The sequence below is a fragment of the Ammospiza caudacuta genome, chromosome 13, assembly GCF_027887145.1.
Source record: "Ammospiza caudacuta isolate bAmmCau1 chromosome 13, bAmmCau1.pri, whole genome shotgun sequence".
Taxonomy (NCBI): domain Eukaryota; kingdom Metazoa; phylum Chordata; class Aves; order Passeriformes; family Passerellidae; genus Ammospiza; species Ammospiza caudacuta.
This window is the reverse complement of record NC_080605.1, coordinates 6,537,332-6,552,219: the sequence shown is the minus strand read 5'-3', so window position 1 is coordinate 6,552,219 and position 14,888 is coordinate 6,537,332. Positions and strand designations below refer to the sequence as shown.

Here is a 14,888-nt window from a genome sequence, read left to right as displayed (position 1 = left end):
TGGTGGTTCTTTCTTAGTAATTGATACTAATTTATATTAATGGCTATATTTAATTTCAAGCCAGCTTTAAAGTTTAACTGTTACTTACATTCCTGATTTTCAAGGTAATCACACTGAAATCAACTTGTGTTCCAGACTTTAAAGGCAATATTACACTTTTTTTTTTTTTAATTATTGTTCTTAAATTCTTGTGCTTTTGTTGGACAGACATGTGAGTAAATTCCAGGCATGAACCTGAGAGTGCTGAGAAGTAGGTTTATAGCAGCTGTGTAGGTGCTCTCCTTTATGTGAGCATAATCTGCATGCATAAAATTGAAGCTGGGATTCACATCTTGTTGCTCTTTCTTTGTGACTGTCGTGTTCCAATTTTGCAATTTTCAGTCTTTCCAAACCAGAGGGAAAAAAAAGAACCATGACAGTGTGCCTGAATATGCTCTGCTGCCTATCATCTGCAGCTAAATCTGTGATGTTTTAATATTGCATTCTGCAAATAAAAAGATTTTCTTTTAAAGAAAAAGAAAAATCTATCATGGCATATTCTTCAGAATCTCCTTTTCTCAAATCCTTTCACTTTGTTGATTCATACCATACTCAGGCACTAGTAAAGGAATAATCTGTGATTTGTTAGATTTTTTGGCTTTGAAAGTCAAAGGGTTCAAGTCTGGAGGATTTCTACTAGGAATAGCCGTTTTATTTCTGATGATGCAACCTGTAATTGCAATGTTGGCCATTTCTTCCTTAGTGCTTCCTAAAACCACCTCACAATAATTCTTTAGTATTTTAAGAGAAAGAATTACTACCACTTTCAGAGTCTGTGCAAGTATTTCCTGTAAAACCCTTTTATTATTAATGAGTTATTCTTTTGTATTTATATAATTCTCTAAATTCTTAATTGTAAGGTAAAGAAAAGGCTCCTACACTATAATATAGTGCTTAGTTTACCCATTAGCTCGGCTGTAATTAACTTGTTGAAAGCTTAGAGCTTCAAAAATAAATGAGATTATTTGTTCAAAATGCCATCAGGTCTGCTTGGAATGGCATTTAAATTATATAATGTAAATCAGTTTGACCTGTAAGTCCTTGTCATTATTTAGTGACATTTCCTAGAGAATAAATTGTTTGCAGGTTGGGCAGTGTGGTATGGAGCTTGGCAGAGAGCTATAAAAACAAATTATCCTTTCATTTTATACATCATTTGCTGAGACGGTTGTAAAAATGGTTTGGTTTTAGAGTAATAGAGAAGTGTCATTCAGGGTTTGCAGCACAGGAGGTGCCCTGGCTGCAGAGCCCTGCAGGAGGCAGGAGCATCCCTGGCTTGCAGGAGCCATGCTGGCCCTGGGAATGCTCCTCAGGCTCCTGTGTGCCCAGAACTCAGCAGGGGCACCCACAAGAGCTCCTGGGGAGGGAATTGGACAGGGCAGACACTGCCTGGGGCTCTGTGTCACCTCCCAGGGTCACCTCCCAGCTCTCTGCCCAGGGCACTGAAATCCAGCACTGGTGCTCCTGGCACTGCCGCTGCAGCACAGGGAAAGAGGGGTTCCAGTAGCTGATCTGGAACACCTGAGCTGCCCAGTAAAACAGGGACAGTGATGTGTCTGAAGGAGAATCATTTCCTAGGACTTCAAACCTGTAAATCTCAGGGAAACATCTGCCTTTACCTGGAACACCAGATTTTAAACTCCACCGCGACCAAAGCACTTAATGCAGTTGTTTGAAAAGCAAGAAAGGGTCACTTGACTGTCTTCAAGGGATAGGGAGAGCAAAAAGTGCTGGCAAAACTCTTTCTGTCTAGTAAAGATGCAACTCAGCTGTATTTCACCCCTTCTGGGCAGCAGTGAATGCTCTTGGAAAGGGGAGGAATGGAGCCCTGAATCCTCTGCATGATCCATTTGCTGAGGGGAGATTCACTGGGGGCTGCAGCTCCAATCTCTGCTCCCTGTGACCAGAGCAGGCTCAGGCTGAGATCAGGGCAAGGCTCTGCTTCCCCAGAGGTGCTGGCACTGCCAGGGAATGGGCACAGCCCCGAGGCTGCCAGAGCTCCAGGAGGGTTTGGACACCAGGGATGGACAGGGGGCATTGCTGGGGGTCTGCAGGGACAGGGGTTGCACTGGATGAGCCCTGTGGGTCCCCTCCAACTCAGTGTGTTCTGTGGTTCTACATTTTTGACAAGCATTTTTACCAGTAGGTTATTAATAAAGGGCACTACACCCTTTAGCTTTTGTTTTAAAGAAAAGAGCCTTCAGGGTGGTTTGGCTTTTTTGTTTGATTTTTATCCTGTGGTTTTGCCTCTGGTCCTTGTTGGGAGGGGCTGTGTGAGTGGGTTTAAGAAAGTTTGAGTCTGCTACAGAGCCCATGATAATGCAAATCTGCAATCAGAAGAGCAGGGTTGCCCTGGTAAGGCTAGACAGATTTTAAAATTTGAATTAATCTTGAACAACCACAGAACCTACTTGTCACATTAGAAGTTGCCTGGCCCAGGCATAAACAGAGGAACATGTTGAAGCTGCTTTAAGCATCATCATTTTTATTTGGTGTCTGAGCTCTCCCAGTCCCTCTGTGAGTCCAGCCCGTGTCCTTTGCAGCTTAGTCCTGCACACTTGTGCTTTCCCACAGCTCCAGGGAAATCCTGCCTGACAGCCTGTCAGGGCCATCCCATTTGCATAGTACTAAATTCTAACAGGAATTAATTTATTTTAATGGAACATGTACTTTAGGACACTTGTGGCTTTGAATATTTTAAGTAATAAATAATTTCTTAAGAGATTAAATATTTTCAGACTTTAAAATGAAATTGGTTTTATAAAGTGCTGAAGGACTGGTCTATCAGGAAAGTTAAACTGACCTATTAAAATACTATCCCTGGCTTTTCTAGATGAGATTAATGTACCAGTGCAAGATTTTTTAGGAAGAGTTTGTAATTATTAATTCATTTGCTAAGCATAATCTCTTGAAAGGCGATAATAAAATTTAATCCTTGTCTCAACATTTTCAAGCTGATCATGGAGCTTAAAGCAGACTGAGTGTGTAGCTGCAGTTTCCAAGCTCCCTGAAGTGCACCCCAAAGTGTCAGAGTTACTGGAGTACTTCAGTGTGTGCATGGGGATGTTAGGCACCTATTCACATTCTAATTCCATTTGAGTTGATTAAATGTGTGCTGCTTTCTGTTGGTTTAGTCTTCCCGGACCCTTGCATGGTTATGTGCCTGCTAAGCACTAGAAGACACTTCAGCATACTCTGGCCAGTTCCAATTAGCCTGATTACAGGAGTGTCCATGGCCTGGCATTTTTACTCTTTCTTTTTGCTCTGCCCTTCTGTTGTGTCTTTGCAAATATTTTAGATTGTAAACTTGTTGGGAAGAAGGTAAGCAAAAATAATTATTTTCATTATTGGTACTTGAGTGATCTTGAGATACCAGGGCTGCTATTTGGAATTTCAAAGGTTACAGTAAAAACAGTGACAGCACTGTTCTGGCATCCTCTGCCCCAGCTTTTTGCAACTGGAATGTCCTTTTTCATAGTTTCTCTCCCACAGTTGTCAGAATAGGAAGAGTAATGTCTCATTGAACAAAGTTTTTGTTCTAAGTACATGGTGAATGCCAGGACAAGAACAGAAAGTTTACCATTGAGATAAAATAATTCATTTTATGTAAAGTACTTTATATTTATCAGACTGAAACTTAAGTCACAGTAAGTTTCTTGAAATATTAAAAGAATTAGAATATAGAAACCTACAAATATTCAGAGGCGTTATGAACCTGAGATAGATATGAAATACAGAAATAGTTTGAAATTTTCAGGATCATGTTTTCCTTAGATTTCCTCATAGTGCTTAGTAAATTTTTTATTTGCAGTTGAGTATTATCATAATCTATCCACTTGGCATTTGAAGAAAACACAGTTGCTTGAACAGTTTGCTCCCTGGATAGAGGAGAAGCAGAAAAATACTTTTGCAGTCTTTTTTTTCCTTCTGATCTGTCCCAAGCATTGCAAAAATGCCCCTGCAGAGACTTCCTCAGACTTATCAACATTTGTTTAGGTCAAACACTCCTAACACAGCAGTGTTTGCTGGGAGCATGCAGCTGTTGGCAGGAGTCAAACTGTGCACGGGACGGACCTTAACCAACCACCCCCACTATGAGGATAAGAATCTGAGAGAGAGAACAAAGCAGGTAAGAGATTTCTGATTTTTTATAGTAATCCTTGCCCATGTCACTGACTGCACTCCAGAACACAGTAATGTCCTCATGGCACACTGCAAAAGGCATTGTGTGCTTTACTCATGGATAACTCACTGTCAGGCACAGGCCCAGGATTTACCTGCTTTGGGATCTCCTGAGTCACTTCTGGCAGCTGCTGAGTGTCTGAGCAGCTCTGTGCCCAGCTAGCCCCAAGGGCACTGCTTTGGCTACTGTGGCATCTGTAGATCCTGGTGCCCACTTGGGCTGTTAAACCCACATGGAGCATTCCCTGATACTCCCTTCAGTTCCCAGAGCAGCACACAGCATTTGATACAGAAATCACCCTGAGAAACTGCACATGGAGATGGGAGACTGTTTTCACCTACCCTCTCTGGACTTGAGACATTCTCAAAGCCTGACAGCACCATCCTATGATGTGTAGCCAGCAGCATCCTCACCATAACACACATCTCCACACGGAGATTTTACTGAATAAAGCATTCATAGGTTGTTTCTATAATATTTAATTCACATGGTTTCTTGTTGCAGACATCTTTTCATGAAAATCCTTTCTTAAGGATTTTTTCCTCCTGAGAAGCTGAGAAGCCTCAGGAACAAATGTAAACAATGGTTATCTGCTGCTGTGGAATGCAACAGGTGCATCTGTGATTGGTCTCATGTGGTTGTTTCTAATTAATGGCCAATCACAGTCAGCTGGCTCGGATAGAGAGTTTGAGACAGCTGCCTTTTTATCATTCTTTCTCTTTCTAAGCTTAGCTAGCCTTCTGAGATGAAACCTTTTCTCTATTCTTTTAGTATAGTTTTAGTGTTATATATATCATAAAATAATAAATCAAGCCTTCTGAAATATGGAGTCAAATCCTCATCTCTTCCCTCATCCTAAGACCCCTGTGACCACCATCACAGTTTGTCAGTGCCAGTTCTTTGTGTGGCTCAAGACAGAGCTCAGAGCAAACAGAGCAGCAGTGAGGGGTGCTGTGTTGTGTGTGCTGTGTTGTGTGTGCTGTGCTGTGTTGTGTGTGCTGTGTGTGCTGTGCTGTGTGTGCTGTGCTGTGTGTGCTGTGCTGTGTGTGCTGTGCTGTGCGTGCTGTGCTGTGCGTGCTGTGCTGTGCGTGCTGTGCTGTGCGTGCTGTGCTGTGTGTGCTGTGCTGTGTGTGCTGTGCTGTGTGTGCTGTGCTGTGTGTGCTGTGCTGTGCGTGCTGTGCTGTGCGTGCTGTGCTGTGTGTGCTGTGCTGTGTGTGCTGTGCTGTGTGTGCTGTGCTGTGTGTGCTGTGCTGTGCGTGCTGTGCTGTGCGTGCTGTGCTGTGTGTGCTGTGCTGTGTGTGCTGTGCTGTGTGTGCTGTGCTGTGCGTGTTGTGTGTGCTGTGTTGTGTGTGCTGTGTTGTGTGTGCTGTGTTGTGTGTGCTGTGTGTGCTGTGCTGTGCTGTGTGTGCTGTGCTGTGTGTGCTGTGCTGTGTGTGCTGTGCTGTGCTGTGCTGTGTGTGCTGTGCTGTGTGTGCTCTGTGTGCTGTGCGTGCTGTGCTGTGCTGTGTGTGCTGTGTGCTGTGCTGTGCGTGCTGTGCTGTGTGTGCTGTGTGTGCTGTGTGTGCTGTGTGTGCTGTGTGTGCTGTGCTGTGTGTGCTGTGCTGTGTGTGCTGTGCTGTGTGTGCTGTGCTGTGTGTGCTGTGCGTGCTGTGCTGTGTGTGCTGTGTGTGCTGTGTGTGCTGTGTGTGCTGTGTGCTGTGCTGTGTGTGCTGTGCTGTGTGTGCTGTGTGTGCTGTGCTGTGCTGTGTGTGCTGTGCTGTGCGTGCTGTGCTGTGCGTGCTGTGCTGTGCGTGCTGTGCTGTGTGTGCTGTGCTGTGCTGTGCTGTGTGTGCTGTGCTGTGCTCTGTGTGCTGTGCTGTGTGTGCTGTGCTGTGTGTGCTGTGCTGTGTGTGCTGTGCTGTGCTGTGTGTGCTGTGCTGTGCTGTGCTGTGCTGTGCTGTGCTGTGCTGTGTGTGCTGTGCTGTGTGTGCTGTGTGTGCTGTGCTGTGTGTGCTGTGCTGTGTGTGCTGTGCTGTGTGTGCTGTGCTGTGCTGTGCTGTGTGTGCTGTGCTGTGCTGTGCTGTGTGTGCTGTGCTGTGTGTGCTGTGCTGTGTGTGCTGTGTGTGCTGTGCTGTGCTGTGTGTGCTGTGCTGTGTGTGCTGTGTGTGCTCTGTGTGCTGTGCTGTGTGTGCTGTGCTGTGCTGTGTGTGCTGTGCTGTGTGTGCTGTGCTGTGTGTGCTGTGCTGTGTGTGCTGTGTGTGCTGTGCTGTGTGTGCTGTGTGTGCTGTGCTGTGCTGTGTGTGCTGTGCTGTGTGTGCTGTGTGTGCTCTGTGTGCTGTGCTGTGTGTGCTGTGCTGTGCTGTGTGTGCTGTGCTGTGTGTGCTGTGCTGTGTGTGCTGTGCTGTGTGTGCTGTGCTGTGTGTGCTGTGTGTGCTGTGCTGTGCTGTGCTGTGCTGTGTGTGCTGTGCTGTGTGTGCTGTGCTGTGTGTGCTCTGTGTGCTCTGTGTGCTGTGCTCTGTGTGCTGGAGCTGGGTTCCCCTGTTGTGCAGATCTACCAGATCTATGCCAAGCGCTCTCCGGGGGAGGTGCACGGCATCCTGCGCTCCTTTGGCACGGACTACGTGATCCTGGAGGACAGCATCTGCTACGAGAGGCGCCACAGCCGCGGCTGCCGCCTGCGCGACCTGCTCGACGTCGCCAACGGCCACGTGAGTGTGACACTCAGAGCGAGGGACACACCAGAGCTTGGCGTGGCTCTGAAACACAGCTCCTGAGAGTGTGCACTGTGGGAAGGAAAACCTGCTGGGGCCTTTAGACATTCTCAAAATGGTCAGATTAATACTGCTTGCTCTTAAGGGTACTTGGGAATAAAAGGGGGAATCTCAGCCTGGGCAGGGTAAGAAGTCACTTCCTGACGAGCTGCAGGTTAGGAGCACACAGCAGAGTAGGCTCCCTTCAGTAAATCACTTCAGAGCTTCAGTTCCCCGAGGTGTGGTTCTGTTACCACTCTGTGTCAGGGGAGTTCTCAGGCATTTCTGGGCTCAGCTGGAGCCAGAGCAGGCTGCACAATCCCAAGCAGACCTGGACCTCTGACAAAGCAGCTTCATCCATTTAAAGACAATAAGTCTTACTGCTTTAAAGCTGTTTTCTTCCTCCCACTTGTTTCATACTGTGAACAAACCTGGCCAGCCTGACCCAGTGAATATATTGTGAAGGTTTTTATGAACTTGTTATTGCCTGGAACTGTGAGTTGGCTGAAGAAATTTCACCCATCTGTTCCATTTCATTGCAGATCATGGATGGCTTGGGGGAGAATGAACCTGATTTGAAACCTTCGTTGTATCCTCGCTTCTGTGAGGAAATTAGAAAAAACCTTCCTTCTTACACCATGCACTTCACCAGAGTGTTTCAGAACAAAACATTCCACGTCTACAAACTTGCCAAGCATAAATAACATTTCCAACCATGACTTCAAGTTCAGTATTTGACTGCTAGGACCACATTAGGAAATGCAGATGAAGTTTACAAACAGGTTACATTTGTAAGACATTTTTCACCAATGGTTTTTTGTTTAATTACTGTGATTCTTTTTTAAGACAGTTTAATTTTGATAACATTACTGATGTTGCAAACATTTTCATAAATAAATGCTAGCAGGGACCATTTTGATTTAAATTCTGACCCTCAGAATATTTAGGTTGTAACTGTTCCCCAGTTTAACTGATTGGAAGACAAGGGCAGCAGTAGGAGCACTGCTGAGTGCCAGCCTGTCAATCTGCTCAGCAGTTCAGATTTTCCTCTCAAATGGCAGAAATTCAGTGAAAGCAGCACATGCTGCTCCTGCCCTGAGTAAGCATTGCCTTTGTGAATCCTAAACATAGTCACAAAATGAAATTTTGTCTTACAGTCTGATCCTTTTTGACAGATCCCTGTGCTCTTTCAGTGCCTCTTTTTTGAATTCTTTGGGAATGTATGTGGATATGAATTTCCAATTTTGTGAGTGTGATTGCAGAATCAGTGAGTGTGGATTAAGGAAACAATTTTGAAGAAAAATAATCTTTGGTCCAGCATTTTTAGTGATCAGAAACAAACTGGTTTATAACATTAAGTGTTTAATGATGAGAGTGTTATGTATTTTTAGTGAGAAAAAAGGCTGGAGCATGCTTGATACATGTTGCATGTTTGTATCCTTGTAAAATACTCAGAACAAACAAAAATCCAAATTTCTCAGTTTGGATTCTCAGAACACTTTCCTGTATATACTTTCTGAGCTACAGGGGATCCTTTTTCTCCTTGTATGAATCCCACCAGGATAACAAAATTGGACAAAAGAAAAACTCATCTCTAAAGCAGCAGGAAACCAGTATTTCAAATACATTCAGATAGTAGAGCTTTGTTTTGTATTATTTCAGACACAAAGCTCTATATTTTAGCACAAAATCACTGTGTCCTTTTTCTTTAGCCTAAAACAGAGACTACCAGTATTTTAAAATTATGTGGGAGATTAAGTGAAGCCAAACCTCAATGCTGAGAATTTTGTGGTTTGTTTGTACTCTTTGTCTTTTTACCAGCCTGAACTTTGTGCTTTGTATCGGATTTCTAAATGTTCTGAAGGTACCATATAACTTTTGCTGTATTTTTAGCACTGCTTTGGTTTTAGATTGAAATCAAAAATCAAATTTGGAAGCCTCACAGTACTCTCCATCTTGAATTAGACATCCACTAGGCTCATTTGTTTGTTAAGAAAAACAGAATTGTAATAATGAAGTGCCTCTAGGCCCAGGTTGAATTAACATTTGAACACCTATAAGACTGTTTGTGGCCTGTGCAAATAACTCAGTTATAGTAATTACCACTGCAATTAATTTCTAATGATGGGAAACTTAAAGTGCTACAGATAGCACACTCCCCATTTAATCAAGATGTGTAATGAGATTAGCTGTCACAACTGAGCTGGGCTCCAATTCCAGATGATTTAAGTGTTTTCCCTTTCAGCTGTAGCAAGGTAAATTACCAAAGAGATGGAGATGCTTATGTCAGATGCTCAAACAATTTTATATTCAGTAAATACTCATTAAACAATGTTCAACATCCTTCTGCCTTTCTCTGTGGCACAGGAGGCTGTGTTAAATCACATGCTGACAGGAGCTGGGTTGTTACACTGAGCAGCTGAAACTCCTGACTAATTCCTAGCCTGTATCCTTTAATGAGGTTAGAGACCACTGCAGTTTAACATAATACAATAATAAAACATTTTAATCAGTATTAAAACTTTAATTAGGCCTGTAATGATGCATGGTTCTTGCTGCAAGCCTGGGTCAGTGAATCCCTCAGTGAGTGCCTTCAGTGACTGAAAACAAGCCCACAGAAGGTGAAGGATGTCTGGGCTGTAAGGCTTGTTCTGGAATGCAGTTGGATCTCTGCAGAGGTGCAGGGACTTCCCTTTGGTGGAGGGAGGGATTCCCAGGCCCAGGGATAGCCTGGTGTCTTCACAATGTACTTCTAGTAACAGCTGAGACTAAGAAATCCTGACTAGAACAGTCATTATTTTTAAACTATTTCAAAAATGCAGTTTCTAATATTGCCAAAGGAGAAATTTAACCTTTTCATGGACACTACCAAGTGCAATCTGGTTTGTTTGGGGTTTTTTATACAGAAAGATGCATTATGAGAGATAATCAGAAAGGTTTGACACTGAGGGTTACTCCAGGGACTGTGGTGCAGCATTGAGACAGTAAATCCAAGAGGGCAGGTCCCAGCTCCTCCCTGCCCTGTTTGAGCCAGGCCTGGGCAGAAGCTGCACCTCCATTCCTGAGGTTCCCCAGGCTGCTCCTGGCTGCTCCTTGGTGGCCACAAGGACTCTGTGCTGCGTGTGGTCAGTGCCATTGTGGTACCAATTACTGGTTTTAGATTGCAGAGACAAAATGCTATCAAGGAGCCAGGACTTTTTTAGGAGAGAAAAGCCTTTGAGATCCGGAAGTGTATTTTAATTTCTTGTTTCAGTGTTCTGCTGGTGGGATCTAACATAGTTATTTTATAATATGTTGTTGTAAAGAGATGTAATGATTATTGTATACTAAATAAAATTGTGTAATTTGAAAGTCACTTTTTTTGCTTGTTTATATGTTGGGATGGGCTGAGTAAGACCTGGTTTGGGAATCAGCTTTGTTTCAGTCCATATGGAGGAAAGCAAAATATTTTTCCCAAGCAAGTTTTGGTTTCTCAAGCTCATTATATTGTGTATAGCACTGACTTCTGGAATCACCTTTGCGTTTTAACAACTTGCTGGGCTTCCTTTGTTAGAAGCTAAAGTACAACCATGATTTTTATCAGTCATCACCCCATGCATGTCACCTCCAGTAAGGTCAGTAGACTGAGGCAGTATATCCATGTAAATAAATATTATTTCTTTCTTTATTATGTGTATTATATCACTATAAAATCATATATGAAATGCTTTGACCACCAGGGACCTGCTTGTTTGCACACTGTAGCTCAGGTTTAGTATTTTTAATGAGCAGAAAGGTGCATTCTTTGGGGGTGCAGAGCACATTTCAAGTTCTGTATGTGCAGGAGGATGTCCTGATGTGACTCTTGTGGCAGGAAATGCAGAGCTGGAGATAAAACTGCCCATGTACAGGACTGGTCTAAAGGGGGCTGGGGGAGTTTGTCACCAGCATTAATTAGAGATTAATGTAATTGATGGGATGTGAGTCACACAAGAGGGGATTCTGTGCTCCAGGGAACCTCCTCCTGTAAATCCCCAGGAGATGGCCATGGGTTTTAGCATTCTTGTAATTAAGAAAATGCTCAACTTTCTTCTGCCCACCTAATCCTGCTTCTTTACAGCCCTGTTTCCCTCCTAAACCTGCTGGTCAGTAGGTCAGACCTCAGGGCAATCAGCTTTCCTTGGTCCATGTTATGTACTTGGAATGTTATTTTAACAGGGGAAGAACACCAAGATTAATGTAGCTGACAGGCAGCCAGATTAAATACTAATATCCACATGATTATTTAAATTTCAGACCTTTACAAACATTTTATGCTAAATAAAATGTTCTTACTATATGTTTAAAGTCTGTAAAGAACATGGAAGAAGATTAATAAAAGTACTAGATTACTGCAAATCCCACTACCTAGGGACCCAATGGGGTTTTTTATTCAATATTTTTCCTTCCCCCCTGACCCAGAGCTTTCTGTGAAAGCCAGCTGTTCTCCCTGGGAGCCAGGGCAGTGCTGGGATAAGCCTTCCTGCAGAGGCACTGAAATATTTGTGTCTGCCTGTGCAAATGCAGAACAAACGAGGATATGATTTCAGCAATTGCACAGTAATTAAAAGAGCAGCATGCAAATTAAAACAGATAAATTAAGTGAACTAATTAGTTATCTCTGGAAAGAGGAAGAGTAGGCTTTAATAGGGCATGACAGCTGCAAATGAGTGTGTCCTATTACTGAGATTGCATCGACACGAGCTCCTGGAGGAGTTTGGAAATGTTTCCTGCCCTTTGTTTCAGTCTCTCATGTTCTGTGCAAGGTGGGGCTCACAGTGCACAGGCAGCTCCGGGGCTCTGGGGGTGTTTCCATGTTTGGTTACAGAGCAGGGCAGCAACATCTGGAACAGCACTGAGACACCTGAACATCTCTGTGCTCTGTGTGCCCCATGTTTGTCACCTTTAGGGTTCCTGGGCACCACTTGTGCTTGTTGTCACTCTCACCCAGGGATCAGTTCCTCAGGGGAGGAGGAAGAGCTTTGGTGAGGTCTCCTTCCCCTGGGGAAACCCAGAGTGGTTTTTGGGTGGGTAACTGCATCCTGAGCCCACCAGCAGAAGCTTTTCAGGCAGCACAGCACCCATGACTCACATCTGATCACAACTGAGAGAGAAATAATTCAGCAGAGTCCACCCTTCAGTGATCCTTAAACACAAACAAGGCTCAGACACCCAGGACAGAAGGCTGGTTTATTATTTATATGGTGCCTGAGAGAGGCAGGACACTCCACAGGCAAAGACAGTGTTGGCCCCAAGCAGCTTACAGGCTAAATTGAATTAAAACCAGCCAAAGCACCAGCATGTCCATAGGTATGGGAAGAACACAAGGTATGAAGACAAACTTATTGCTGCTTTAGGAAAGAACAGATTTTTGTGCATATTATATATATTTAGTTCATTTTGCATACCCTGTTTGTGACTGCTGAGATGATGGAATACAGGAGCTGGCAGACTGGCCTGGTGAACACTGCAAGATGTTTCAGCCAAGGTTTCCTCCCAGGTAAATAAATGTGTCAGTAAAACCACAAAATCACAGAGACTGTGCTGTCTGTGAACCAAAACCATTGGGTGTGAGTAAAAACTGGATTTAGGTTTTCCAGAGGACAATGCCCAGCACCTGCAGTGTGTAACAGTGCTTGATGGTGCACTCAGGCTTTTCCAGAGAGTGGCACAAGTGCACATGAGAACAAGGTACTGTGTGAACATTTCTCATTTGGGAAACATGCAAACTGAGCTGGCCTGCACACAGCATTCACCTACTTAGGGGTTTTAATAGATGTATAAAAATAAAAGCCAGACCTCCCAAAACAAGCTACTGAGCAAAGCAGTTTCAGTGTCTGTTACAGTACATTGTTTCATGCTTTGTTTTAATGAAACATTATTAGAAACTAGGATATATTCCTATTATTAGCTCATAATATATAATGTACATATTACATATAGTTTACATATTATAATAGATATAACACACATATGATACATAGAAGAAACAGCACAGCTTAAGATTTAGGGTTTGCTGCATTGTACTCCATTTATCTGTACAAGTGGTCTCAATTAAAAAAATAATAATCAAAATTAATTTAGTGGCACCTTTTCCAAATATTGTCAAGTTTAAGAAAAGTCAGGCATAGCAGCTGGACATTAAATGGTTTCCAAAAGGGACTGATTAATTTAGAGCATAAAATTCCACCCCCTGCTACTGCTGCTAGTTTTTCCCTGTGTTTCTCTGTCCCCAGATATGTCCTGCAATGATCCTATCAAAGGAAATTTAAGGAAACATGAGGGACACAGTTGTAGATGTAAATGGCACAGTTCAGGCTGGTTTAGGCTCAGTTTAGCAGCTCACTAGGAATGAGAGATTGTTATGTACTGTGGTGTTTGCTACTAAATTCCTGACCAGCCCGTTTGAGGCATGTAGCCAGCACACCTGGCCTTTTCCTTAGGAAAATTATGTAGTTGTAAGCAGCTGGGTTCATGTGTTATGCCTAAATCCAGTTTCTGCCTTTGTATGGCAGCATAAAGGGATTTCAGCACAGTATAATGAAGTTCCAGTTATCCTTCTGCTTCTTTCCCTTTCCTGTACCCCTGGACTGGCACCTGCACTGTGATCAGTGAGCAGGGCTGTCACTGGGCACTGTGGGAAACAAAGAGGGATATAATACACCATGGACTTCATTATATGAGAAAAAGACAAGGTGTTTGTTTCTTCAAATAACTTTCAAAGCACCAGAAGCAGCACATCCAGCATGCTTCCCTCAGCTCCAGCTCACCTCAGGCCGTGTGCACTGGATCCCTCAAGAGTCCTGCATTACTTCAGTGATAAAAAAAAATCTGTACTTTTTAACCACAGTATGTGAATAACTGCATATCGTAGAGTCTCTCTTTATTCCTCCCAGTAGGCTTATACACCAAAATGCAGATGTCCAGCATGTGCCAAAGTGAGCTCCTGCCCACCTTTGCTGGCCAATGTGCCTCCTTAGTGGGAATCTGAATCCCTGTTGTAACAAGGAAAAAAGGCCAGGTGTGGGAAATACAGAGCAGGAGTATAAAAAAACCAATGTGCCTCCTCAGTGGGAATCTGAATCCGTTGTAACAAGTTAAAAAGGCGGTGTGGGGGTAATACAGAGCAGGAATATAGAAAACCGTGCCTCACCTGTGCCTCCAGACCTGCAAAGAGCAGCCTTGGGGAGCTACAGGTCTCCCGCCTCTCTGTGCGAGTACAGCTCCCTCAGTTTCTCGAACTTGGGTCCCCACTCGTGGATGTCCTCGCCGGCGCCGCCGCCCAGCCCCGCGGAGCTGAGGGAGCTGAGGGAGCTGAGGCTGCCGGCGCTGGAGCCGGCGCCCTCGGTGCAGAAGACGCGCAGGGAATCCTGCGGCGGGCCCGGGGCGCGGCTCTCGGCCTCCCTCAGCAGCGCGGGCAGCGCCCGGCCCAGCGCCGCGCCCCCCGCGGGCCCGCGCCGCGCCCTCACGGCGGCCGGCGGCTCCTTCCTCCTGTGCGCGGAGTACGCTGGGCTGCCTTGCATGGACACCTGCAGCTCTGCCATGTTGTAGGCGTCCTGCGGGGAGAGACGGGGCACAGCGAGTTAATACTATCTGTAGGTCCCACAGGTTCGTGTTCCGGTGGGAATAGAGAAGGAATGATGGCGACTCAGTCTGTCCGCTGTGAGCACCTGAAGGGCTGGGGGTTCTGCCAGCTCGGCCTCCTGCAGTGCACCTGAGGCAGCCTGAGGAACACCTGTGCACCCTGCACTGCTGCGGGCACGCTCAGAATAGAGTCTGATTTCATCCTAAAGCTAAATAAACGTGACAGAAACAACCCAGCTTTTGTTCTGAAATTCACATCCAAAGTGTCTAATCGTGACTGGACACTGATCCCACAAGCGTGGCAGAAGACATAAGAAACAGCATGTTATTCACAA

General features: G+C 44.6%; 2 protein-coding genes across 3 annotated transcripts in view; one reads left to right on the top strand and one right to left on the bottom strand.

Moving 5' to 3' along the window:
* DPY19L3 (dpy-19 like C-mannosyltransferase 3) overlaps positions 1–10,255 on the top strand; it is a 35,944-nt gene extending 25,689 nt beyond the window's left edge. For both annotated transcript variants that reach the window (XM_058813320.1, XM_058813321.1), the window contains 3 exons: positions 4,036–4,168; positions 6,751–6,909; positions 7,494–10,255. In XM_058813320.1, the coding sequence (XP_058669303.1) occupies positions 4,036–4,168; positions 6,751–6,909; positions 7,494–7,655 (454 nt within the window). In that variant the 3' untranslated portion in view covers positions 7,656–10,255. The remainder of the gene's footprint in view (positions 1–4,035; positions 4,169–6,750; positions 6,910–7,493) is intronic.
* Positions 10,256–14,159: 3,904 nt separating this feature from the next.
* Positions 14,160–14,888, bottom strand: part of LOC131563590 (neural-cadherin-like) — a 58,543-nt gene continuing 57,814 nt past the window's right edge. The window contains exon 33 of the mRNA XM_058813695.1: positions 14,160–14,525. Within this exon, the coding sequence (XP_058669678.1) occupies positions 14,160–14,525 (366 nt within the window). The remainder of the gene's footprint in view (positions 14,526–14,888) is intronic.